Source organism: Rhinopithecus roxellana, chromosome 20 (genome assembly GCF_007565055.1).
Source record: "Rhinopithecus roxellana isolate Shanxi Qingling chromosome 20, ASM756505v1, whole genome shotgun sequence".
Taxonomy (NCBI): domain Eukaryota; kingdom Metazoa; phylum Chordata; class Mammalia; order Primates; family Cercopithecidae; genus Rhinopithecus; species Rhinopithecus roxellana.
This window is the reverse complement of record NC_044568.1, coordinates 70,543,654-70,570,977: the sequence shown is the minus strand read 5'-3', so window position 1 is coordinate 70,570,977 and position 27,324 is coordinate 70,543,654. Positions and strand designations below refer to the sequence as shown.

General features: G+C 58.1%; 1 protein-coding gene across 1 annotated transcript; it reads right to left on the bottom strand.

Annotated features, from left to right (window-relative positions):
• On the bottom strand, nucleotides 1–26,716 carry KCTD5 (potassium channel tetramerization domain containing 5). Its single transcript, XM_030924695.1, has 6 exons — nucleotides 26,397–26,716; nucleotides 12,877–12,985; nucleotides 11,011–11,102; nucleotides 9,101–9,196; nucleotides 6,510–6,635; nucleotides 1–1,751 (listed from the first exon to the last, which is right to left on the bottom strand). Exons 1-6 carry the CDS (start codon nucleotides 26,646–26,648, stop codon nucleotides 1,722–1,724), a joined length of 705 nt encoding a protein of 234 aa, XP_030780555.1. The 5' UTR covers nucleotides 26,649–26,716; the 3' UTR covers nucleotides 1–1,721.
• Between the last annotated feature and the right edge of the window lie 608 nt (nucleotides 26,717–27,324).

Genomic DNA, 27,324 nt, shown 5'->3' with positions numbered 1-27,324 from the left:
TTCATAAATACACAGTTTTATTTGCTATTTTCAGGGGAAACTTAGGCATTAAACTGTAAGCTGATAAAATACAATACCTAAAAAAGTATAAAAGTATAAATATCCCCTTAGAATAAATTTTAGTGAATTAAGTCTTAATATCTTTAAATTAAAAAAACCACAAGCCTATCTACTATGTCAAGGTCAAAAGTCAAACAACGCTAAGCGGCCAGCAGCTCCCCAGAGAGGATGCCCAGGAGCCCCAGCGGCCGTCTTCCTCCCGGGCTCTGCTGGAGAGGACAGGGTCGACCGTGGCTAAGTCTGCCTTCTAGAAAGGCTTTTATAAATTGTTTAAGCCAAACATTTAACAACATACAAGAGACCTTACAAAAACGAGGAGGTAAGTCCTAATGCTGGAGAACTGGTTAATCAGGTGACTGGCAAAGAAGAGGAAGAGGCCTAGGCAGGAAGTCTCCAGAAGCATTGGAAACCAGACAGTGTCAGAGCCTCTGACCTGCAGGCGGGAGGCCGGTGGTCAGTCTGCACAGCGCCCCTTGGGAAGCCTGAGGTCCAGAAGCAAAGCGCTTGGAGCCTGCCCTGCACGCCAGGTCCCCAGACTCTGATAGGTCCCCACAGCCAGCTGAGAAAGGTCTGTTTTCAAAGCATGCGGGCAGCGGTTTCTAAAGGAATCCCAGCAGCTCCCACGGCATGTCGGGCGGAGCCCGTGCAGGTCGAGTGAAGTCCCAAACATCCCAGAAAGAGAGGGAAGGCTGCATAGTTATACAAAGAAAATGAGAGAACGGCGAGAGAGAGGCATTTGTGATGCTCTGTAAACATCCCGAATTTTCACCGTGACCCAGACTTTCAGCTGCAGAAGCCAGTGGACAGGCCTCCAGCTCAACCTCTATGCCAGGCGCAACAAGGCACTGACAGGTGCCAGCTCCCCGTGAGCCCGCAGCGGGAGGGACGAGGCGACACTGCTACCTCATGCTAACGGGTAGAACAGATCAGTCTGCACGCAGCAAGCCCTGTGGGCATTTCCAGAGTATAAACACTGGGGAGTCTATCCACACGGAAAAGGGGTACAAAGTTCTCTCGCCTGGAAAATACAAATTGAGAAGCCTTGACTATCCCAGGCTTGGTCAGGCGGGGTTGGAGCCTGTGTCAGAAGAAGGCCCAGCCTCGGAATGATACCGGGACGTAGTGACGACGTAGAAGCCGCCTTTGTCAGGAGCTCTGCGAGGTTGAGAGAAACCGGCGATCCCGCCTGGGAGGCAGAGCAGACTCCCTGACCGAGACTAGGGCCTGGCGGTTGGACCAGAGGCCACGACGCGCTGGACACCGATGCGGCTGCGGCCGCTTCCTGCCAGTGAAGCCCAGGCTGCTTTTCCAGACTGTGTAGCACCAAGAACGCTTCCTTCACACCATCTTCAGTATTGAGCGGACTGACTGGGAGCGTCTGTCTCAGTCCCATGTGGCACTTGGAAAAAACAGATCGAGGCCCCCCCGAGCGGCAGTGCCCACCCAGCCGCTGCGCTCCCCCCACCTGGGGACGTCTGGCCTTGGGACAGCTGGGCCCGTCTCTCACCACCCACCTCAGAGGCAAAAAAGGATTCACACCCAGATCTCTAGAAAAATGATCAAAAGCAGGTTTCTTCTCACAGCCAAGCTTCCTGGACATGGCAGTTCATTACATCTTGGAAAAACGTAAATCATTTCTTCAGCTGTCAATACTATGTCCCTTACATCCTTGAACCTCGTTCTTGCAAAATCTGAAAAACACCAAATGCATAAAATGAGAACTTGGGCCCTGGGCTAGGGAGGTGGCCCTGACCAGGCGCCTGCTCTAGAGAACAGAGCCCACAGGCCTGGGGTCAGCTTGGGGGACCCTGAGAACCCAGCAGCACCGGCCAGGCTCTTGGGGACTCAGCTGGCAGGCCCAGGACCTTCACCGGGGTGACCGGCACATCCCCAGGCCCCACACAGGAAGTGCTCACTGTGCACGGCAGCCTCTCCCAGGCCCACCCAAAGGTGCTGACTCCTGGCCCTCTCAGCCCACTCAGTCCTGGGTTTCAGACATGAAGTGCAACTTGGCCCGTGGGTCCCTCAGCAGTCCCCGCTCCCCGATTAAGTGTCTTCCTCTGTTCCTCTATGCCCACTGCAGCCCCCACCCCAGACACCCAGACCCTCCTGGAGATGCCCCTCGCCCAAGCCCTCAGCCCTGCACCTCAGCCTGGCCAGTCCACCTCGTGTGCCGGCCCCTCCCAGCTGCCCCATGGAACACCCCAGCCCTCAGAGGCCTACCCCAAGTGCAGATCACGCTGTGGGGACCCCTCCTCATCTGGACCACAGCAGCCCTGAAGAGTCCACCGCTCCTCGGCCCCTGCCCTCCCCACCCTCTGACCTCCTCAAAACTCTTCCTCGGGGTACCCTCCCTACTTTCCTCACCAGCATCCAGGAACCCCCCGAGGCCACCCCCAAGTCGGCCTGGGCTCCCGAGAACAGGCTCAGGAGCTGGTCAATGCTGCTGAGCTGAGCTCCCAAAATGAGCCACGGCAGCCCCAGAGACCAGGTGGAGGGGAAACCAGCCCACGCTCCCGAGCAGGGAGCTTCGGAGCCAGCCAGCTTCACTGTGCGTGGTCCACAACGGCTGTCTCCATGTGTCACGTGAGGGCTGTGAAACACCGGGTGGGGCAGCAATGCCCGAGCCCTCGCTGGGCACAGCCTCCCAGAGGTCACTGCCATGCTGCACTGACCAGAAAGAGGGCAGTAGTGAGAGGTGCATGCTGCCCCAGCCTTGTTCCGAAGGCTCCCGGAGGCCATGTCCCCTGAGCTGCTCAGCCTGACTCCAATACTCCACCCCCAATGGTGCACCCGAGGCTCAGTGCCCTGGGCCACTTCCAGCTCGAGGCTCCCACTCACTCTCCAGTGCCTTGGAGGAGCCCATTCCGCAGGCCAGCACATCCCTCCCTGGCCCAAGTTTACTGGGATGTCTGGAGTTGACTCAGGGAGACAGTGCAGCTCCCAAGCCCCCACCAGCCCCATGTAAAACTAAGCAGCGCAGTGGACAGGCCACAAGCAGCGTGGCATCCAAGCATCCGGGAGCCCCAACAGCTCCCTCCTGATGAGGGCAGGAGACCCCCCTGGAGACCTGCAGCCAAAGTGCTGTCCTTCACCCTCCCAAGACCGGCCAGGGGCAGCACTAGCTATTCTAGACAGAGCCTGGGGTGAGACCCACGTCTTCTGGACACACTCTCGCCCTAGGCCATCTTCCACAGGAAGGCCCAACTGCAGACACCAACCAGGGGGCCCTTGAGACTGTACCCCATGGCCAGGCACCCCCACAGGAAGGCAGGCACGGGTGGCTGAGGAGTTTGCAAGACACGCTGGTCTGGGAGGCTTGAGCGCAGCAGGGATGCCGCAGGCTTTGGCAGCTGAGATCGGGGTCTGCTGTCTGCTGCACTGGTCCTGACCCCTTGGCCCTGAGCCTGTGGCCTGAGCCAGACAAGGTCACTAGGGCTGCCAGCAGGAGTGGCACTCCCTGCCCAGCCTCCAGGAGGGGCTCTTGTATGCGCGACTACTGACGTTCACAGCCTGGCCTGACACAGGCACCCTCCAGTTATCCCAACAAACGCCACAATACTGCCCCTGGGCGTCTGCCCCAACAGCAACAGCCCCACCGCCCCCCAGGACAGTGCTATTGCGGATCTACAGCTGGTGTGGAGTGTGGAGGGCTCTTGTCAACTACGGGGCAGAGACAGACACACAGGGAGGGTCTGCAGCAAGGGTCAGCTGGGGCCATGGGGTCAAGGAGGCCACGGAGCTCACCATGACATTCACACTTAATCTGAGCCACTCCCTGGGTGCCCCTCGTCCTCGTCGTCACTCTGGCAGCGTGCAGCGTGCAGTAGGGGAGAAGACAGGCTGTCAGGACAGTGCGGGTGGGCGGCTGCCCCGGGCCCAAACCCCCACGCCCGGTGACCCTCCAGCGAGGCCAAGCCATGAAGAGATACACAGGCTCAGGGGCTCTGCCACATCTCAGAGGTGAAACTTCCCTGTGTGAGGCAGCTGCATCTCATGATCTGGGGCTGCTCCTGTCCCACCACATGCTGAGGGGCTGAACCCTGTCCAGAGGTGCCTGGCCTCCGGCCCCACTCCTGGCAGACGGCGCTAGCTCACAGATCTCAGCCTGATAGGAGGCCCTCTGCTGCCTGGGCTCTCTGGACCCCACTGCATTGGCCCCACTGCTGCAGGAGAGAGGGTGGGGCCCTGGGTGACAGGAGGTAAGACTGGGATCAGCCATGGTGGCAGGCGGTGGACCCACCCATCAAGCGTGGCTATGGAATGGAGCCCCAAAAACATCAAAAACCCCCTCGTCAGCCACCCGGGCACTGCTCGACTCTGGGGGAGACCCTGGGCTCTGCCCAGGCGCCTGCCCTTGCTGATCTGAACCTGTCTCTCTCTGTTCCTTGGGAATAAACAGCAGCCCCGAGTCCAAGCGCTCTGTGAGCTCTGCGCGTCCTTCTAACAAGTTCTTGAGGGGCTGGCGTGGGAAGCAGGTATGCTCATGTGTGGACCACCTTCACCTGCAACAAGTGCAACTCCTTGCTCCTGCCACTGCTGACTGAAGTGTGGACAGCTGCCCAGCAGCACCAGGCCACACATGCTGCAGGGACACTAGGGACGAGGGCCTGCAGACCATGCGGCCCTGCGCGGCCCAGCCAGACTCAGGTGCCCCCATCGCGGTCCCCCAGCTGTGGCCCCCGCAATTCCCCACAGCCACCTGAGGCCCTGGCCTGAGCTCTGCCTCCGGGGCACTGCTGACACCACCCCCATCAAGAAACCACCACAGCTGCCCCACTTCAGAGCAGGTATTTTTGGAAAACGAAATAGGGCCACATTCTCAACCACAAATGGATTTGGGGTCATGCCTGGAGCTTCCTCACAGTACAGAGCGTGTCCTTTCTGCAGCTGCCAAGCCACCTGAGGGATAGGAGCCCAGGGGAGCTTGGTCATAAAAACTCAGCTCAGAAATAAAAAACTTCTAAAAATAAAACCATTTAGAAAAGAGCCCTGTGACAGCTCCAAGAGGAAGAGAAGTGCCTCCCTGTGACGGAGCTCCAGGGGTCGCCTCCTAGGCCTGAGACTCACATGGAAGAACATCTCCAAGCCTGGCAGTGGAGCCCCAGCTTCCACCCTGGCTGTCGCGAGCCAGGGCCTGTCCTAGCCCTACACTGCCCCGGCCTCGAGGAACAGTGGTGGAGCAGGACTGCCCTCTGCCCACTGCAAGAGGGCAACGGGCGGCCAGCAAGGGAGGCTCTGGGCCAGGACAGTCGCCCGTGGTGGAAAAACTGCAGTGACCAGGCCACAGGCCTCCAGGAGACATGCTTGGTGGCCCCGCCCCTCTGTTCCCAAGGGCATACCTCCAAAGGCCGACTCGGAGAGGCTCACAGGGACAGTCCTGGGCTGCTGGTGGCCAGCCAGAGGCCCCCAGCCAAGAGTCTGCAGTTGCCCAGGTGTCCCTGGTTTAATGCCACCAGTTAAAAACCTTCCGGTTCTGGCCTCTCATGGCACCCACTCAACACCCTTTGCCAATGCCCCGAGCCTTCACCCCCAGGCTGGCTCCCCACAGAGCCTGCCCCACCACCCAGGCTCTCCCAGACCATGCAGACCCCAGCCAAGGGCTCTCCAGCCACCACCTGGCTCTGAGGTCCGGGAGTCCTGCCAGGTGGAGCTGGCCCAGGCCAAGGCCGGATTCTGCTCAGATGGTCACATTTGTCCATCTTGGAGCCTCAACCTTAAGAATGTGCCCAGAGGAAATGCCACCAGAATGGGTCACCTGTGGGCAGGGCCACGGGGCCAACCTGAAAGCAAATGAGGCAGGGGTCCCTGCATTTCACCCCAGCTGCCTGCCCCACAGAAAACAGAAGGGCCTGAACCCCCGCGGAGTCTGCGCCAGTGCTGCCAGGCTGGGTGCCACACAGGGCCCACTCTGTGCAGCCTGAGAATCCCAGGGCCTGCAGGACACCCTCCTCTCAACAAAAATGAGGCCTAGACAGTGGCTGAGCCAGGCTGCCCACCCCTGCACTGAGGGATGGCCCAGACCCCCACCACGACAACTGGACCCCTATGTCCCTGCACTCAGGGATGGGCCCAGATCCCTATGACAGCCAGACCTCAGCGTTCCAAGTCCTCACTCACACAGCAGAGGCTGTGCCCTGGGAACAGAGGACCCTGGGTCCCCTGAAACACAGCCCTCAGTGGCATTCCTAAAAGCACGGCCCCTGCAGTAGGCCCAGGGGCCCCTTCCAGGAGCAGCTCTGCGTGCAGGCTGGGAGGCCGCAGGGGCTTACTGGGAGCCTGTGTTGAGAGACCCTGTCCCATGGGAGACCATGCGTCCGACCAGTCAGCAAGGCCACCGGAGCAGACACTGGGGGCTTGATGAGAATGGCAGGAAAGGAGGAAGCTCTGAGAGGGCAAGAGCCTTCCTACCCAAGCCTGCCCTAGGCCGGGGCCGTCCCAGCTCTCACCTTGGCCTTCTCGCTGGGCTCACTGGCCGTACCGTACGGGGTGTTGTGCAGCTCCTTGGACACCACACAGAGGAACTCTGCCTGGTCTTCGTTCCCATAGTTGTAAGAGGAGCCGATGCTGACCAGCTGCAAGGGAAGACACAGCCTGAGATGCAGCCCACTGAAGCCTGAGAGAGACGCAGCCAGGCTGACCGGCCCAGGCTCAGGACATGCCTGCCACCACGAAAGCCACAGCAAAGACTGCTGACGCTTGAGGAAATGGATGGAAAACAAAGCCCCAGAACACCTGCACGAGCACACATGCGGCACCCCTACACCACGGCAATGGCATGGGGCAAGCTCTTCCTCTGTGAGGACCCTGAGCTTTCCTTGGCGCTTCCAGCTGGGACGAAAGGGGCCACTGCCCCAGGGGGAGGGGGCGCAGAAGGGTCCCTGAGCTGGGGTGGAGGGAGAGGGGCAGCGGGAGGGGAGTGGAGGGCGGCTCTGATAGCCTGGAGGGAAGAGCCTGGGGCCCGCTGACTGGACCAAAAGCCGCTGGAGGAGCTGTGCTGCCCAGGAGTTCGGCCAGGGTGGGTCTGCTGCAGCCTGCTGGGCACACCCTTGGGCCACTCCAACCTTCCTCCCTCCGGGTGACCAGGCAGGCCAGGCCATGCAGGTCCAGGGCCAACCTGTCTCTCTGGCCAGGCATCTGGCCCATGGCTGGCTAACCTGGGCCCCTAGGCACTTCTGTGCTTTTAAACGGAAAATTAAAATGCAATACGCAAATCACAATAGGCATGCCAGCAGCACACCACCAAGCCAAAAAGCAGCTGGGTGGCACTCACAGTTTGGCCTCCCTATGACCTGCACAGTCGGACCAATGGCCGGGAGAGCAACCCGCAGTTACCTGCTGTTCCTGTGCCGCTGGCGGCTGACCCAGTGGGCAACAGTGGACCCAGCCCAGTGAGGCGGCCACAGGGGTGCTGGCATGGGCCCGAGCAGCTAAGGGTACCCCTGGGAGCACTCATGGCCATGCCCACCGGAGCCCCTGTGTCCTCACAGGCACACCAGCCACTTCCAAGCCTTGTTCACAATCCCCTGCTGACCACTGGGGACCCTAGGTCCGGTCTGGCCACCTCCCAGCACCCCGCAGGGTCCCACCCCAGAGCTGGGGCAGCTGGTCAGCCCAGCAGCTTCCCTACATGAACTGGGAGAAGGGGTCGCCAAGGGATGAAGTGTGCCAAGCAGGTCATAATCAAGGAAGGGGGAAGACACCCATTCTTTGCAATGGGTTTGGAATCCACCCAGAAGCGCTGAGGGCAAAGACCTGAAGCCGCCCTGGGAGGGAGGTGCCCACTACGGGCAAGACACATCGCTCCCTCCCAGCCAGAAAAGTCACAAGACAGCTGCAGAAGAGCACAGGTGCCACATGGGGATAGCCCTGTTCACGGACCCCGAGCTGCTGACACAGCTTCCCAGGGCCCCTTGACAACGGGGAGGTGGGGCTCACCCAGTAGTGGAGATTTCTGTTCCCATGGGAGGCTCTGGCACGATTCTGGTGAGGTCAGAGCATGAGAAACATGCAGCCACCAGTGCAGGGCAAGGCCCAGGCTGCTGGTCAGCTGCCCTGTCAGCACAGAGACCCACAGTTACCCCGGCCCCCAGCCTAGGGGTCCAGGGTGGACGGTGGGATGCAAATGTCTTTAGTGACATTTTAAGGGGGGGGTCCGAGTACCCTACAATGTGATTATTTTGAAAGACTCAAAGGAAAAGGTAGCTTTCATTCAGAGGGACACTGGCTGAGCCTGTCACTCCCACAACCTGGCAGGGCCACTGGGTCGTGGACAGAATCTGCCCCAGACAGAAGCAAGTGACAGAGGAAACTCTTAGGACAGGGAAGGCTTGGCAAGGTCACTGTCCCCACCCTCAGTGTCTGCCTAGCACCAGGAACAGTGGCAGCCAGGCCGTGGGCAAGGGTCCGCCGCTCAGAGGCCATGCCTCCTGTGTCCTGAGGTCCCCGATGACAAGCCACAAGGCCACAGCAGAGTGGCCCATGCAGCACTCAGGAGGCTCCCATGGAAGCTGCTGAAGAAGGCACGCCCTGCACAGACCCATCAGACCCTACACGCCACAGCTTGGCAAAACCAGGCGGAAAGAAGGCACGGGGGCCTGGCAGCACCTTCCAGCACAGGCAGGAAGGGAGGCAGCCTGGAAAGGGCATCAGGGCCTCCATATGCTTCACTGGAGTGAGCTGTGGGGGACGGGGGCGTGCACTGAGTGGTGGGCTGGCCAGGAGGCTCTGGGGACACCAATTCCCTGGTCACACAGAGGTGCCAGGTGATGTGAAGAAAGTACAGCGCTGGGAAGAAGAGGTAGGCCAGGGAGGAGGGAAAGGTACAGGGCAGAGCCTGATACACCTCTGCCCACCACACTCGAACTCCCACGGCTCCTCCAGTGGAAACAGGGCGCAGGTCACTGTTGTGATCACCCCCAGAACTGCAGGAAGACACCAGCAGCGAAGTCTGCATTTCCAGGAACACTGAGCCCTGAGCCATTGTGAGTACAAGGTCAGCTGCAGCATGGCTGCCGCCAGTCTGGCCACGGCCCCTCACCTGCTCAAACTTCCAGCCGTCAGACATGGTGGACACCATCTGCGTGAGCTCCTCCTCCTGGCACTGCAGCACGCGGTACACATGCTTCACAGGCACCTGCAAGAACAATGGGCACAAGTAAGGGCGGGCCACCCATGTCCCGCTGCTGCCTGCAGCCCCAGCCCAGGTGACCCAGGGAGGCTGAGGTTCACTCTCCAGTTCTCAGCACAGGGCACGAGGCCCAAAACAACCCTGAGCACATCCACAAAAGCAAAACACGCGGCCCGAACAGCTGCTGTTTTCTGCTTCCTCGTTCGCCTCCAAAAATATTTCTATTTCTAAGTTCCAAAATAAAATGAGTCATGTTCCTGAAATCCCACGAGCACCTGTGGCTCGACATGACGACACGAGAGCGTCCGTTTCTGCTCCACACGCAGGAACCACGCAGCCCTGAATTCACTGGTCAGGAAAGGCTCTGGCAGGCAGGGCCCTGAGAGCCAGTGGCAGACAAAGCTCACTCCCGGCTACCAGAAGAGGCTCCTGAACTTGCGCAGCAGCCTGGACTCGAGCCTCCCCAAGGCTGAGCTGCTTCCCAAAACTCCATCTACCTCCTAATCCTCCCCCTGCCTGGCACGCTTGCTGTGCCCCTCTAGACAGCTGTGGTCCTGGAAGTGATGGTGAGCCACCAGGGCCGCCCGCCTGCATGGAGCTGCTCCCCAGTGGGCAGGGCGGCCCCATGTCCCAGACACAGTCATTACAGAGGACTCCGGCTGCAGACAGGGCTGGATGGAAACATAGCAGTGAGAAAGGGTTCAGGGATCCTTGGTCCTTGACCTTAAGATGGTGACTCATGCCAGGGATGTATGAGTGACAAAGGCACACAGTGGCCTCGAGGTCACACAACCGAGTGCCTTCTTTTGGAAGACAGTAAGATGCTACTGTGTGTCACAGCAAGACTGGACTGCAAGGACTCTCCCACCTGCACCATTTCTCACCCACCTGCGTCATACGGGCAGATAGACTGAGGCAGGGAGCACCCACACAGCCCGGTCACACAACAGGGAAAAAGGCAGGCTGGACAAGGTGACCCAGGGTGTGGGACACAGCTCCTGCCCCACAGACAAGGAGCCCCTCCAGATCCCTCAGTGGTGCCCAGGGAACTCCAGCAGGAGGGGGAACTGGGCATGTCACTAGGTGGCCAGCAGCCCTGATCGGCCAGGCTAGGAGTCTCTGCACAGGGCCCAGGGCTCTAAGCGGACTGAGACTTCCGATGGCAGTTGCAGCCACAGCGTGGCCCACACCCACTCCCGGTGCCTTCCCAAGGATGCTAAGCTGGGGCAGGGGCGGGCTCAGCTCTCAGGGACAAGACTGATGCCCAAGGCCCAGCAGTGGCCCCTCCACAGGAGGTACTGGGCACAGCCCACCAACAACCTGGGCTCCCAGGGCTGCAGAAGGGCTGCGCTAGGTGTGAGAGGTCTGTCTGTGGCGACCCAGCCCTCTTCCCAGTAAAACCAAGGTCCTTCTGACGCCTGTGCAGATCCACATGCTGTCTCCCTCCAGTCATGCTAGCTGCAGGCCCTTGGCACCCTCTGCTCACTACCAGATGCCATCCACCTCAGGGTCTCCCCGACCAGCCCTCATGGGGCCCTCCTTCCCTCCACATGTCTCCCATGCCCAACTCCCTTACAACCATCCTTTGGGGGCTCCCAGAGGCTGGGCCAGGCAGGCTGAACGGATCCTTCAAGGGACCCTGGGGCGAGGCTGGTAGACGGAGCTGGCGGGCACTGGGGTGGTGACAGAGGACAAGGGTCTCAGGGCAGGAGAGCCCCAGACTGCAGGACTCATGTGGGAGGCAGCCGATCGGGGGAGTAAGAGGGAGCCGTTCCTTCACACCAGCCATAAAAGCTTCTAGCCTCACTTATTTTTCTTACCTGTGATGTTTTGCTGTCTCGTTCTCTAATTTTGTCCTTTACAAGTTTTATTAATGAGGTGATATTGTAAAATTCGGCTTCCTCCAACACTCCTGGAATAAAGAAAAATAAATTGTCTTTACTAAACCAAACGAAACCAAAGAATCTCCTGCAATGAGGACCTATGACTCGGGCCAGCGGGAGCTGCTCAGGACCCATCCTAACAGGTTTCCTGCAGACACGTTAGCCCTGCAGGGTTCCCGGGATGATGGGTGGAGGGGTCGTGGCAAGAGGGCCGACGTGTGGACTAAATACCTCCAGCTCAGGTCACCCTAGGCAACCTCGAGCGACCTCCAGTGGCCCACCAGGTATGGAGTCGCTGGTTACATGCAGCTCAGTGCATGCCTAAACTGAAGCCACGGCATGCAAGGGGTGGAATCTGGCATTTTCCCTCCAAGCCTGGAGGCCAACACTTCCTGCTGGGAACCTGCTCACGGCCACGCCACTGGGTGGGGTGCTGTGTGGGGCTCAGGCCTGCAGCCTTGTGCATATGTCTCAGTCACCTGGCACCTCAGTTTACCCCATTCAAAGGGAAGACTGTGGCTGGCTGAGAGGGTCACTTCCAGCTCTTCCCAAAGACTGCCATCCGTAATGTGCTGCATTTAGGGACTGCACACCTCCTTAACAGCCTTAAGAGCAGATTCCACAGGTCCAGCCTCAGGGCTTCCTCATGGGTGGTCTCCAGAGGAACCCACACATGGGACATGGCAGCTCAGGACAACACCCAGCCACCTACATAGAACAGGGCCACGCAGGATAGGGACGAGAGCCTCAGAGTCACAGGCTTCCCGGCCCTGCATGAGTCTCGCACAGCCCCCTTCTCCAGCACCGAGGGCGAGTGGCCGTGTCAGAGGTGGGCCAGCGAGCCCAGGTGGTTTGTGTCTAGCGCCCATTTCTGAGCCAATCCCACTAGGGGCAGATTGAGATAAAGTGAAGCCTGGACTCAAACGGCTCCACGGCAGAACACAAGGGGCTGCCCAGGCGACCAGAGAGCGCGCATATGAAAGACATTGCCTGCCAAAGAGACAGGAGTGGGCAGCGTGGGTCACAGCCTCAGAGCGGGGGCAGGGCTAGGCCACAGCTCCCGTCACCCTGCGCCCTGCGTGAACTCGGAGGAGGCAGGCAGATGCCGAGGCCCAGAGACCCAGAGCAAAAAGGGAGTGAGACGCTGCCCAGTACAGACCGATGCACAGACACGGACGCCGGGGAGCAGGGCCACGCCCGCACGCAGGTGCCCAGAAACCCTCAGTCTTCATGGCAAGGCCTCGGGCTGTTCTGAGCCAAGCCAGCACTACAGCACACAGGCAGGCCAGCCTGGGCCCAACGCGTGTGGGTGCTGTCCCTGCACCACCACCACTCAGAATGGAACACGGCAGCTGGCAGCAGCAGGCACAGTCCAGGTGATGGCACAGGGATACTACCCTTGGGCTGTCCTTGAGGGAGAGCAGGCCAGGGAACCAGGGCCCTGAGGCACACCATGGGCATCACCGGGCATGTCTCACACACCTGCTCAGACCACCTCAGTCACAGCAGGGAGGAGCCCCTCGCCCCTTTGTGTCGCCAGCTGGAGCCTGCACAGAGGGAGCCCTCCAAGGAGCTGCAGCCGGGGAGGACCCCACAGCCACAGGGTCCCCAGGCCTCCGTGTCCGGCAGCTGTGCCTGCCCATGGCCTCAGCACCAGAACGTGGGCCCCAGCTTCACAGTACAGGGCCTGCTCCTCCCTGGGGGTCCAGGCTGCAGGCATCTGTGTCTTAAGTGGAGCCCGTGGCACCTTCGTTGGGCCCTTGCCCCCAAAGCTAAGGCACCTGTGCTCAAAAGTCGGCTTACCTTCCTCTGCGAGGTCTTTGTTAATCACCAGCTTGCCATGTCTCAGGTAGTTCAGCACGGGCCCAAAATAGGTGGGGTCTCTGTCGATTAAATAGGCACCTGTTTCATCCTAAAGAGAGCAGAGCACGGTGAGTCCTCCGTGAGAAGCCGACAGTTCCTGCAGGTCCACCAAGGCCCGGTCACATCAGGAGGCTTCAGAGGCACCAGGTGACCCAGGCCTCTCCCCAACAGACCTGAGCCTGCGGCATCTCAGGAAACCCCTGACGGTGTGGCCACGTCCTGCCGCCTACAGCCTAACCCTGACCAGCCACCATCCCAGGTCTAAGTGAGTTTAAGTCTCTCCATATGGAGACAGCCTGGCTCTATGTACTCCAAGGTAAGGCCACTGTGCCCTGGACCTCTGTCCTCACAACTGCAAGACCTCTAGGAAAACACACACGAAAACCTCACCCAGACCCTCTCCCTGGGATGCCCTCGCGGGCAGGGCAGGGGCCTAGGGCTCAGCCTCTGAAGGACACCCCTGATGGCCACCAGCCTGGGCCTGCCCTCCTTGTGCCCAGGTCCTCCCTGGCCGACATCCAGGACTGGGGGTCAGGGTGACAGGGGCTCCCTGCCAGGGGTGGAGAGGGCACCTTGCAGCAGGCGCAGCTGCCAACAGGCCCCGAGCCAGCAGCGAGGGAGGCCCACAGTGACCTCCACTCAACAGCATCCAGGGCTTTCCCCGAGATCATCACTCACCACACACAGCCCTCGCCCCGGCTCAGTGCTCACGGAGGCCGAGATGTTTACAAACAGACCCCTCGGAAGGTGTCCTCACGCACCTGGGTGGGGGGCCCCTGAGAGGCACTGCCCCTGCTGCTACCACGGTCACCTCAATGTGGGCAGACGCCCTCTGAGGCCCGGGGTGCCCCACACATCACACCTGGCAGCCCTTTCCACCAAGTACTAGAGGCCCAGTGGCCTGGCTGTGAGCACAGGACGGGCGCCCAAGCACCCCAGGCAGTCCCCGTTGGGGAGACAGAAGAGGCAGTTTCTGTCACCTTATCCAGACCCAGGCCTGCTTGTCGGCTACACATCTGACGGGGAGGACTGCGAAGCCGGCACGGCCCATCTTCCACGCGGACTCAGACCTTCGATGTGGCTCTGCTGGGGCAGCTCCTGCCTCCCCCAGTCCTGCTCCCACCTGTGAGCCACTCCCACAGGGGCTGGTGCCTGCGGGTGCCCTGGAGGGCGGGGAGCTGAGACCTTCATTCAGAAACACCGGGCCGCCTCCCGGACATGGCCCAGGGCCAAGCAGCGGCGAGAAGCCACCCCACACCCCAGTCAGGGCAGGAGCAGCCCCCTCCCCAGAGGGGCTCCCGTGGGGCCTTGGGCAGGTGCTGGCCACGGGAATGCCAAGTTCGGCGATACGGGGAGGCCGAAGGTGTCTCCACCACAAAGCACAGGGCCGTGCTAGGACCCTATTTTCATCCATGGACAAATTCTGCCATTTGGGTGCTAAGACCTAGTGGTTTCAAGAGATTTTCCCCAAAGTCCACCACTGCAAACCTGTAAAAACCTGCTCTTAGATCAGAGGAACGAAACTGAGTTTTGCGGCTGAGATAAAATCAATTAGGGCTCCGGGCATGGGGGTGCTGGACCTGGAGCCTCAATGGCCCCCCTACTCCTCCTTAAGTTGACCTCAACTCCACACAGACCTGACCCCATCCTCCTCCTCCACCCCCCCCAAGAACACTCAAGCCAGAGCTGCCCACCCCACAGGCCCTGCCTCCTGGGCTTGTCCCTGCCTTTCCTCAACCCTCCAGACTCCACAGCTCTCAAGCAAGGGCCAGGGCCACAGGCCAGCTCCCGGGAAGAGGACACTGGGTGGTCCTGCCCAACTGGTAAAAAATGGCCCCCATTTCCCACAAAGGGGTCCAGGTCTGGCAAGGTGGCCAGTGCTGCCACCCGAGTCCAGGGTTCCTCCCCTCCCCACCCCCATACGGAGAGAATGGTGGCCGCGTGACATCCGCACACCACTCAGCTCAGGAATCATTCATGGCTCAGTGCTCCCTCGACAGACTGCTGGTGGGAGGTCAGGAAAGATCAGATAGTGTGGGGAGGCTCGCCTCTGCCCCGGACAACCCCAGAAAGCCCCCCTCTCAGCCATGGAGGCCTCCAGGCCTGGCCTCAGTGGTCAGACTGCAGCTCAAGGCCAGGCCACCCCAGGCCTCAGTTTCTTTATGAGCAAAATGTGGAGGAGACCAGCTCATGTAGCTCAGGGCCACCATGAGCGCCAGGGCACCCAGCCTGTGGCAGGACCTGGGCACTGAGCCGTGACCTCTAGACCAGGACAACCCACCGTGCACTTCTTGGCCCCTGGGCTGGTGCAAGAGGAGAAGGAAGCATGCTGGGTGCCCCCAGACACACGAGGCAGCCCCAGTCCTGCAACTGGAAGGATGAAGGCTGGAAGGAGGGCGGGGAGGAGACGGCCATCGGTGGAAACCACATGGCAGGACAGAGGAACACAGACAGATCCAAGGAGCTGGCAGGGCACTGGGCGTGCTGGCACTGGGCTCGGCCTCGAGACGGGCAGGCGGGGGCAGTCCACCGTGTCTTGGCAACTCGTGCCACTGGGCGGGGCTGACTTTTCCATTGAACATCCCCTGTAGGAGGCAGCTTTTGTGGCTGATGCTTTGAAGGTACCCCTGACCTCAGTCTGGCCACACCTGGCCCAGTGCAGTGATGCCAGCAGTAGGCCAACTGGTGCAGCCGCTACCATCACGTGATACCTGCTGCAGCAGGGAGGGAACAGGGAGGAGGCGAACAGACCCTGCTTCCCACACCACAGCCCGCTTCCCTCAGCATGGCAGGAGAGCAGCATGGTTGGGTAGAGAGGGGCCCCGATGCAGAGCTGGGGCTGTGCTTCTTTGGGGGCCTAGGGCGGGTAGTGAGAGTGGAACCTGGTTTGTGGACATGGCCAGTGGCACAGCCATTGCACCCACCCCACTGAAGGTGTCAGGTTCCTGGGCCTCAGGAGGAGGATCTGTGTGGGGCTGCCTGGGGCTGTGTCCCTGGGGTTTGCCCCACCCAAACTATGGCTGCAGACCCAGGCCTCCTGCTCCAGGGAGCAGGCAGGCCACAACTGCAGCTGCCCAAACCACAGCCTTAGGCATCCCTGCACTCTTGGGGGCCCAGGAAGCCCCCTCTGCCCTTGCAGGCTCGGAAGTGCCAGTGGGATCCCACTGCCTGGCTTATTCCTGTTGTTGGTGCCTGCTGCGATCTTGGAGCAAAGTTGGGGCCAAGCCCAGGCGCCATGAACAGCAGCAGGAGGCAGATTCCTGGGCAGAAGGGGGCAGGTCCCTGGTAAGGCCCCACCTTCAGGCCAGGGAGGGCATGAAGGCTGGGGCCAGGCTGCCAGTCCTGCAGACCAGTGTGGGGATCTGTGGTGCGTTCTCTGGGCCTGCCCATGAACCAATTAGCATGCACTTCCTTCCCTCTGGGGTCCGTAAGAGCCCTGGCCTCAGCCAGAGCAGGGCAGAGGACGAGGATGACAGAGACAAATGGCAACTGGAAGACCAGCTACAGAGAGAAGCTACTTTCTCTGCTGAGAGCTGGGAAGTCAATGGGGACCTGCTCGTGGAGAGAAGCCAGCCAGTCCAGGGCCTCCTCTCTGCTGAGGTACAAACGGAATGAGCCGACCTGCCTACAGAGAGGAGCTGCCCCTGCCATCTCTTCTGCACTGTCCTAACACTTGGTAAAGCTTCTCTTCGTCATGTTCACCCTCCACTTGTCTGCTAGCTCATTCTTCCTGGACACAGAACAAGAACTTGAACAAAGGTGCTGCTGGCCAGAGGGGTTTCTGGCCAGAAAAGCGACACCCTAAAGATACCATAACAGCAGGGTTGGGCATATCCAGACATGGGGACGTGGAGCTTTGCAAGGCCAAGTTCACTAGCTGGAGCCATGGCAGCTTTTCAGGGTGCCTGAAGAGAGGCCCTCCGGCAGTGAGGGCTCAGGCCACGGGGGCTCTACCCAGCCCGTCTCAGTCTCTGGGGTCCAGACTCCCCCCAGAGGGACCAGGAAGTCCCTGGATGCACCTGTGTGGGAACCGCAAGCCCCAGGAATCTTCCTGATGTGCTTTCCCTGCAGCCCTTGGCTCCAGCCCATCCCTGTGCTCAGGGGCCAGCAGCCTGGGTGCAAAATACCCAGCCATCAAGGGCGGGGAGGCTGGGCACCGCGGGGGACCCCACCTGCATCCAGTTAGGAAGAGACTTGAAAGGAGCAGCCCCTCGGAGACTTCCAGGAGTCCAGATGCTTGTTGCCAACCTCACGGGGAGCCAAGGCTGCAGGGCAGAGGGGCAGAGAGAACCCCAGCTGCGTCTACCAAGAACCTGCCATTCGGGAGGCTGCCGGCCGCTCTGCACCCCCGCCGCCGCCCTGGTGCCTCCAGGACAGTGGCTTCATATGGGGCCCCCGCCACACTACACTCCTCCCACATGGTTCAATTATCTGAGTCCTACAACCTCTGGGCCCATGTAGGACACATCCAGACTCCGTGGACTCGGCACACCGGGCCTGCAGCTGCCCCCACAGCCCTCTCCCAGAGTGACACTGCAGAGCCCTGCATGGCCTGCCCTGAGACCACGTAGACCCTAGAACCCAGCTGAGCCGTGGGGCACCAGAGGCTGAAGGGTGAGCAGCAGGCTGAACCCTAGGGGGGAAAATCCAAAATTGGCTCCTCTGTGGCTGGCCTCATAGCTCTCCGGCCATTTCTTCCCGTGGGTTCCTTCTAACTGGTGCAGTTCCTTCAGAAACAGGCCCTGTCTGGGCAGAGGGGAAGGTCAGGGACATCCGCGCCAGGGCAGGGAGGCAGTGGCGTGTGGAGGTGCTGCTCTCACCACTGCGCTCTTTGAGTTCTTTCAATGGGAGATTTCCACATCCACAGGAAGTGCCAGGGTCTTAAACCAGGACCTCCAAATCCCACCAGGGTTCAGGTCTTGCTGTGGCCTGACTCGCTTCCACACATGTAGGCACGGTCTTGGTGCTCCCGCTCGAGTGAGTCACGTGCTCCAGATAGGCCTAGTGCATGCGGGGGCTACTCCTGGCGCCAGCCCAGGCCCCGACAGTGCCCAGCCCATGTGCAAGGGCCTTGGCAGCTCACTGCTGGTGTTAGGGATGTGGCTCGGTAGCCTCCACCCTGATGCAGAAACAACAAAAAATTAAGGAACACGGGAAAATGGGAAACACAAAATCATACAAAATTCAGGATATACTCCTAGGCTCACGGAGACAAAGGCAGCAAGGTCACCTTGGGGAGGTTTAGAACAGCGCCTGGGCCAACCTAGGCAGGGCCCCTGTGCTGCCCATAAGGCCGGCAGCAGTGCCTGACCAAGCCCCCACAACGCAAGGAAGGAAAGATGCCCCGGCCTGGTCACGCCTCTAAGACTGGGATGAGGAAAGGCGACCAGGAAGCCAGTGAGATGCTGCAGGCCGGGCGTGGGGGTGCTCTTCTTCCTGGCTTTCCCATGCCTTCCACGGCTGATACAACCAGCATAGTCTGCACTTGATTCTCGGGAAGATTCATGGTGTTTTTTTTGTAAAAGAGTCATAATTTTTTTTTTTTTTTTTTTTTTTTTTTTTTTTTGAGATGGGGCTGGAGTGCAGTGGCCAGATCTCAGCTCACTGCAAGCTCCACCTCAGCCTCCGGAGCAGCTGGGACTACAGGCGCCCGCCATCTCGCCCGGCTAGTTTTTTGTATTTTTAGTAGAGACGGGGTTTCACCATGTTAGCCAGGATGGTCTCGATCTCCTGACCTCGTGATCCACCCATCTCGGCCTCCCAAAGTGCTGGGATTACAGGCTTGAGCCACCGCGCCCGGCCAAAAGAGCCATAATTAAGACTGTTTTCTTGACAAGTCATTTCCCTCATCTTCCCTGCATCTCACTGAATTGGCATCTGACCTACTTGTGGCCAGGCCCAAGATGGCCTTGAGTGGGCCCAGCAGGCTGGGCTGAGCCACCCATCTCCAGGGGTCCCAGCTTTCAGCCGGAGCCACGAGCCGTAGGCCAGGCAGGGCAGTTTCCGAACCACAGAGGAGAGGGTGACCCTGGACACAGGAGCACATGGGAGGCAGCGCCGAGCCAGGGCACACACAGCCCTAGGAGATGGAGAAAAGACCCCGCGGACACAGCTAACTGCTTGCCCACTCCCCAAGTCCACAGGGCAGCCGCAGATGGACATCTGGTCAGGAAAGCAGCGCTCAGAGTAGTCTGGTAACAAGCCTGGCCACTCTGTTCATCTCACCAGACTCCGGCTGCAGCGCTCCACCATCCATGCTGTGGCCCAGCAAAGCAGCAGGGGCAACATGGGGGTCCCCCAGCTTCTCAGGCACACATCCCTAATGCAACCAGCAGCCTTGAAAATGGCAGTGAAGGGCTGGGAATGGTGGCTTACGCCTGTAATCCCAGAACTCTGGGAGGCCAAGGCAGGCGAATTACCTGAGATCAGGAGTTCAACACCAGCCTGACCAACATGGCGAAACCCTGTCTCTACTAAAAATACAAAAATTAGCCGGGCATGGTGGAGGGTGCCTGTAATCCCAGCTACTAGGGAGGCTGAGGCAGGAGAATCGCTTGAACCCGAGAGCCCCGCTGCAGTGAGCCGACATTGTGCATTGCACTCCAGCCTGGACGATACAGTGAGGCTCCGTCTCAAAAAAAAAAAAAACAGCAGTGAGGAATGAGGGTGCACACTGCCAGGCTCTCACGCCAGATTCTAAAGGGAACATAACCCTGCTGCCGCCCGCCCCTGTCGCAGCTCCCGCAGCTTCCGCAGCTCCACATAGAGGCTCGGTCAGCCCTGCGGCTCTCAGTCAATCCCGACGCTCGGAGACACGTGCCACCAGAGGGGACGAAATCAAGAGAGGGAGGTGCCCTGAGCCAACTCTGCCAAATTAAATCTAGACGCAAAGGCATAGAATTTTCTGTGCACCAACATCCGCAACCAACCTAATTAGAAATACTTAGTTTTTACTCTGAAATTATCCAATCTCGCACACAAAACCTTCATCTCTACTCTCTCTTCTGTTTTGTTTTATGCAGATGTGTCGTATCTTTGGCCCACGAGAGGCCTTTGATGTCACCAATTACTAATGGGGAAACCGAGGCCAGAGAGCAAGGAGGCTTGTCCAAGGCACCCAGATTCGGAGAGCAGGGTGGGGCCCCTGCGTCCTGGTCGCCAGGCCTGCTGCCTCCCCACCACCTCTCCCTTCCATTGCTTCTGGGCCTCACCCAGCACAGAAACTGGAATTTGGGAAGTCCATGCCCCATGCATGACTCAAAGCTTAGTGAGAAGCAGACGTGTGGACGCACGACCTGGCCCCTCACACGAGGTCCAGCGGCTTCTCTGGGAAGAAACATGCGTCAGGTGCACCACGGGGGGTCTTGCCAAGCTGAGGTCGCTGCAGGGTCCTGCTCTGCTCGGCAGGAACTGGAGCCCTCTCAGGAGGGAACTGGAGCCCTCTCAGGAGCAGTGGTCTCAGGTTTCTTGCAAGAAAACTCGGGGGCTGCCCAGGAAGCCCTGCCCTTCCCGCAGCACAGGGTCCAGCACCCAGAGGTGGAGACACACCCTGTGGGGGCCTGTCCGGCTAGGGTCAGCCAGAGCTCTGGGTGGCAGCAGGGGCGCTGGTGGGGAGAGGCATTCCTGGCCACACACACTGCCTTCAGGGGCCTCCGGCGCATCACCAAAAGCTGACAGGGCTGACTATGGCCAGAAGTGGACATTAACAGAAATTAAGTGCGGCTGGCTGTGTGCAGTGGCTCACGCCTGTAATCCCAGCACTTTGGGAGGCTGAGGCAGGCGGATCATGAGGTCAGGAAATCGAGACCATCCTGGCTAACACGGTGAAACCCCGTCTCTACTAAAAAATACAAAAAAATTAGCCGGGCGTGGTGGCAGGTGCCTATAGTCCCAGCTACTCAGGAGGCTGAGATAGGAGAATGGTGTGAACCCGGGAGGCGGAGCTTACAGTGAGCCGAGATCACACCACTGCACTTCAGCCTGGGCGACAGAGCGAGACTCCATCTCCAAAAAAAAAAAAAAAAAAAAAAAAGAAATTAAGTGCAGCTGCAGGAAGGGAAAAGCGTTCTTGGCATACTCTTTCTAAAAGCAAAGTACACTCACATCTGTAATTTCAGCACTTTGGGAGGCCGAGGTGGGCAGATGACCTGAGGTCAGGAGTTCGAGATCAGCCCGGCCAACATGGCAAAACCCCATCTCTACTGAATATACAAAAATCAGCCAGACATGGTGGCTGGTGGCTCGTGCCTATAATCCCAGCTACTTGGGAGGCTGGGGCAGGAGAATTGCTTGAACCTGGGAGGCAGCGGTTGCCGTGAGCCAAAATCACCCCAGCCTGGGGAACAGAGCAAGACTCCATCTCAAATACATAAATAAATATTTAAAAATAAAAACCAAGTGTAAGCATGAAATGAAGATTGCCAGGCACAGCCTCTCCTGACTGCACTGGCCTGGTACCAGGTACGGGGCAGGGGTACCACATTTGTCATCTTCAGGAGAGGACGTCACCCATACTTTACAGAGGAAGAAACTACAGCTCACAGGGACACGAAATCACCCCAAGTCACAAGGCAAGCCCGGGGTGGGCGGAGTCCAACCCAGGCTCACCAACTCCAAGGAAGATGCTCCATCACACCAACCCCAGGCCAGAATGTTCTAGGTGCTCTGCAGTCCAGGGAGAGCTGCCCAGTTGACGCCCACGGAGAACAAGCACATCCTGGGGGAGAGACGGCTTACTGGCCTCTTCACTACGAGGACCCCTCCCATGGTGCCACGCAGGCAGGTTCTTCCCCAGGCTTTAAAGACCATGCCTGGGGACTGCTGACTTGGGGTGTGGAGGGGGGATCTGCTAAAGGAACCAAAGTGCCTACGAGAGTCTGAAAAGGAGTCCTTGGGATGCCTGGTGGCTAACGACAGGGCTGGGGAGAGACCAGGCAGCAGGTGCCCCCATCACAGCCACTGCTCTCTTCTCTGACTGGGGACCAGCCCTGGCGAGGCTTTAGACCTCACTCCACCTTGACCTTTCAGAGCAAAAACGGCCACACACAATCCGTAAGCAAACGGGCATCTCTGCATTCCTGTAAAACTTTACTTGCAAAAACAGGCGGGTGGGCCAGTTTTCTGACTCCCACTACACCAAGACTAGTCACTGCCCTGCTGGACAACAGCCACTGAAGGCTGCACCTGCAGGGCCAGAAAGAGGAACTGCCCAGGCGGCGACAGCATTTCCTCCCAGCCACCCGCTGAGGTCTGCAGGCGAGAAGGCCAAAGACCGCGGGCCCGTGTCAGGTGCCCCGAAACAAGCTCTTCTCACAAAGGCTCAAAAGTGTTTTATTTTATTCTTCCTAGCTAGGACTGAACCCATCAGAAATGTTCCATTTCATCACCAGAGGCGAGTCCTTTTCTCAGGAATTTATGGCACTGACTCATGGCCTAAGGTCTAAAGGGCTTCAAATGAGGCACCTGATAAAGAGGTGAGCACAGGTTTGCTGAGGACCAGCATCTGCTGCAATGGGGAAGGAGCCGGGAGGCCCCAGCACCGCGGGGACCATCGCTCACATCCAGAATAGATGACGGCTTGTGGTCAGAGCAAAGAACATGCTCAGAGCCACATCCTCAACTGAAGTGTGAAACCAAGTCCATCACCGTCGCACACACCCACTCACGGCCTCACACTGAGGCTGCCACAGCTCTCACCAGTGCTGGCTACACAGAACATCATCTGCCATCCCCACTCGACGTGATCCCCACTTCTCTTGCCAAGCGGCTTCAAAGACGGTACTCCAGCCCACACCGCATCACTGAGCCCCGTCTGAACAATTCCTTTCATAACTTTCCACCCCCGAGGTCTTGCCAACACCAAGTACACTGTTAGAGGCACCCTGACTGCCCCACCCCTCAAAGACCCATCTGATGCCACCACATGTGCAACCCTCAAGCCAGAACACTGGCCCTGTTCAAAGGGCAAATGTTCACGTGCCGTTTTCTCCAGGGCCGCCTCAGCTGCAGGAACCGAAGCCTCCCCAAATCCTCCTCTTTCTGAGTGGTTTCCAACCATAAAGCAGTAGTGTTTCCTGTTTCCTTTTAACTCCTGAAGTATCTCCACACTCAGGCAGGGGCTGGTTTAGCTGGAAACAACAAACTCGACTTTGTTTTCAATAACGCCTACGGGCCAGGGATTGTGCAGTACAAGAGACCTAACCCAAATGAATCGAGTCTTTGGGAAGCCACATTCCACCTGGCCTGCCCTTAAAGACACCATGGAAGAGAAACATGACAGTGCAGCAGATGAGCAGATGCTGAAATGCACAACATAGCCACAGTCCTGCTGGGGGAAGTCCCAGGAGGAAGTGAGAATTCACACCGGGCTGTCTAGAAAGAGAACTTTGTGGCAGCCATGGGCCCTTGGGACAGCAGAGTAAGGGCTTGGGAGCATGGAGTATGGCGGGTGGTGGGTCCCAAGCTGGGTTCTGAGGACTTGGTTGGGGGCAGTCACAGCCCAGAAGCTTAGATGTGGGGCCAGAGGATAAGCAGGTCAGCCCCTTGATGTGTGTGGCTTTCACCACCCTCCCTAACAACCCGTCTGTCAAGAGCTCCCCTCCTACCAGATACGATGCTTTAGCGGGGTGCTCTCCCAACCTCTCAGGCACCCAGAGCTTCTATGGTTTCTTGGGAATCCTCCCCCTTAAATCTCGCCATCCAACTCCTCTCCAGACCCCCATATTCTGCAAGCCCAGGTGCTCACTCCACACTAGTCCAATAATCCGGGCAGGGATTCTTCCACCACATGCATGCTTAATTCCAACTCTAGGAATATTCTTTCATGAATCTCAACTCTGAGGTCAGAGCTTCGAGATCTTTGCAGGTGAAGCAACATCCTGTTTGTCTTCCATCGTGTAATTAATGGCCTCCCACTCCTGACACCCCTTCCCCTCCTCCTCAGATTCCTCACTCAGGATTTAATTAGGAGCAATCTCCTGGGACATTCTTTCATCAGAGCCACAGGAGACAAAAACTAAGATGACGCATTTTACACATTTCCTCATTTGACGAAAAACACTTTAGTATTGGGACTAATATGAATTAGCACTACACTTCTGGCAAATTATCTGTCACTAAAACTAACCTTCTTCACTACAATTATTGTTTATTTAATTATTATTATTTTTTGAGACAGTCTCACTCTATCACCCATAGTGGAGTGCAGTGGCGCAACCTCAGCTCAATGCAACCTCCACCTCTCAGTTCAAGCGATAGTCCTGCCTCAGCTTCCCGAGTAGCTGGGACTACAGGCACGCATCACCACTCCCAGCTAATTTTTTTGTATTTTTAGTAGAGGCAGGGTTTCGTCATGTTGGCCAGGCTGGTCTGAAACTCCTGACCTCCGGTGATCCACCCGCCTCGGCCTCCCAAAGTGCTGGGATTACAGGTGTGAGCCACCATGCCTGGCCCCTACTCCAGCTATTTTATGAGACAGAGACTGTACTGCTACTTTACCTTCATGTTCTGCGTTTCAGTTTTACCATTTGGAAATCAAACCTGGTTAAATGGAGGATGATGAAAAGAGCAAGTATAACACAGATATATTCGGAAAGATTAGTTACCCCTCCCCCAAAGAATTGACTCCTACAGTAAAGCTTTTTTTTTTTTTTTTTTTTTGAGACGGAGTCTTGCTCTATTGTCCAAGCTGGAGTGCAGTGGTGTGATCTTGACTCACTGCAACCTCTGCCTTCTGGGTTCAAGCGATTCTTCTGCCTCAGCCTCCGGAGTAGCTGGGACTACAGGCATGCGCCACCACGCCCGGCTCATTTTTTGTATTTTGACTAGAGACCGGGTGTCACCTTATTGGCCAGGCTGGTTTCCAACGAGCTCCACCTGCCTCGGCCTCCCAAACTGTTGAGATTACAGGCATGAGCCACCGAGCCCAGCCCATAATTTTTAACAAAATCTTAAGGAACTGTAAAAGAAAGGGATGAACCACCTTAGCTAAAGTTAGTCAGCTCTGAATCAAGTGCTCCAGTGCTGAATAGACAGACATTGCCTCAAAGAACCCAATGGACAAGAGCAATTTAAAATCTAATTTCACATACAAAACAGGAATGCTTGAGTAGAAAGGCAAGGGAGTGACCACTAAGCCCTGCTATTTAAAAAGAAAATCCAAACAGTAAAACCCACACTTATAAAAGGAAAATCACAGGTAACAAAAGCCTATACTGTCATTTCCTGGGAGTCCATTCTCTGAGGAGGGGGCTTGGTCAAATGAGCAATGGAAACAGTTGGAAGTTGTGGGGAGAGACAGGAGTGTTGGCATCTCAAACCCTCATTTCTACCCGCAAGGCGGCCTTAGCAGTAACTCCAGATTCTCATTTCCTGATCATAGTCATGCCATGCTGAGAATGGTCTCAGTCAGGCTTCTCAAACTTGAAGAGGGATCCGAGCCTTTCTGGGAAGCCTCATGCATGGCAAATGCTGGCTGTCACGGCACAAAGCCAAGTGCAATCATGTAAGCTCAACTGACAGACCCAGCAAAGTTAGTGTAAGGCTTGTCAACTGCCTTGAATAAACAGGTAACAACTTCTTCAAACAGGCTTTTTTTCAAAGTTTCAATCCTGCACAACTCCCAAGACACTCTTCCCCGGCTTCTCTTAATAAAGGTAATAAAAGGTTTCTATTACCATCTGCCCAACAGCATGAGCATTTCGCTTGATGAAAGACAAGCTGCAAACTAACCTGGAAATTCCTGTCTTTTGGCGAAGACAGTGAGAAAACTAAGCTAATTAGAAAACAGACTGAAAGATTCCCTACCTGGCTCTTCCTGGACAACCCTAAAGCAACCCTTAACATGAGCAAAATTCCCTTCGAAAAATCATACTACACACTACGGACGCATCTTCTAAGAGGTGCTGAGTGGGTGATACGTGCTGTGGATGGAGAGGATGGAGCGCCAACTCTCTAAATGCAAGTCACCGGGGAAAAAAAGGGCCGCCCATGTCAACCCCCGCGCCAGCGTTAATTCAAGCGTCCAGAATGTGAAAGGACAGACCAGCGCAAGGGTTCTGTTTCCAGAGCCAGCAAGTACCCTGGGACAGAGAAGAGAAGGCGTTCACACACCCTGGGCAAAAGAACCTACTGAGAAAAAGAAAGTAGAATCACAGCAAAGTCCAGGGTCTGGGAAGCCTCCTCCACCGAAAAGCAAAGAGGGCGAGGAAGAGACACCCCAGGGTGAAGCGACTCAGGATCCTCCAAGGCAGTGGACTCCAGGGCGCCATCCTCGTCCTCCCCTCCCAGAGCAGGGGGTCCGGGGAAGCTGGGGACGAGCTGGTGACAAGGGATCGCGGGGCTCGAAGCCCGAGGAGAGTCGCCCGCTCCCGCTGAGGTCTCCTCCGCACGAAGCAGGACGTGTGCGGTAGCCGCAGGCCGGGACGGCCAGGACCTTCCGGGCTGGCCCGCGCGGCCCTCACCTTGTCCGAGTCCAGGTCGGGGTCGGCCTGGCACAAGCGGTACAGGAAGGATTTCGGGTCCCGGCACAGCGTCTGCCGAGTGGTGAGGAAGTAGGTGCCGCCGACGTTGAGCCGGACCCACTTGGACACGCTGCCGGGGCGCTGGGCCAGGGCGCTGAGCCCCGCGCTGCAGCGACGGCACAGGCCGCCACCCAGCCCCGCCCCGAGGCCGCTCCGGGCCGGCGGCAGGAGCTCGCAGTGATTCTCCGCCATGATCCCAGCAAGCCCCGCCACAGCTCCCTTCCACCGGAAGCGTCCGGCTTTTAATAGCGTCCTCCCAGTTCTGTCCCGCCCACAGGTCCGCCCTGGTAGAGCGCCCGCCCCGGCGACACGCGACAAGCGGAAGTTCCGGTCCGGAAAAGCGGGAAGTCAGGCCCGCTTCCGGCGGGAGCGGAACCGGCGTGATCTGGGCGCTAATGCTGATGGACTGCGGTGGAGACCTGCCTCGCTTTCCCACAAGCGGGGTGCGAGCGCCTGACCCAGACCCTAGCCTTTACCTACACTCTGATCCCAGCTCATGCACCGGTCAAAGGAAGAGCCACACCAGCAGACGTCTACACTCTACATGCTTTTTATTACAAGACGACCGAATATAGGAGGAAAATTGATCATGTGGTAACTACACCTGAAGCACAAATATTTGGGGGGGAAAAAAGAATAAACAGATTCATTAAATGATATGATTAAATCATTGACCCAATAGAAAATTTATTTAATAAGGGCGGGGCCTGGTAGCTCAAGCCTGTAATCCCAGCACTTTGGGAGGTCGAGGCGAGCGGATCGCGAGGTCAAGAGATCCAAACCATCCTGCCCAATAGGGTGAAACCCTGTCTCTACTGAAAAAACAAAAATTAGCGGGGCTTGGTGGCGGGCGCCTGTAATCCTAGCT

Excerpts from the sequence above, each read along its gene's own strand:
- KCTD5 (XM_030924695.1), bottom strand. The coding sequence starts at position 26,648 with ATGGCGGAGAATCACTGCGAGCTCCTGCCGCCGGCCCGGAGCGGCCTC. Across the intron at positions 12,986-26,396 it reads CCGACCTGGACTCGGACAAG|GATGAAACAGGTGCCTATTT; the intron begins GTGAGGGCCGCG and ends TGCTCTCTTTAG. Across the intron at positions 11,103-12,876 it reads CAAAGACCTCGCAGAGGAAG|GAGTGTTGGAGGAAGCCGAA; the intron begins GTAAGCCGACTT and ends TCTTTATTCCAG.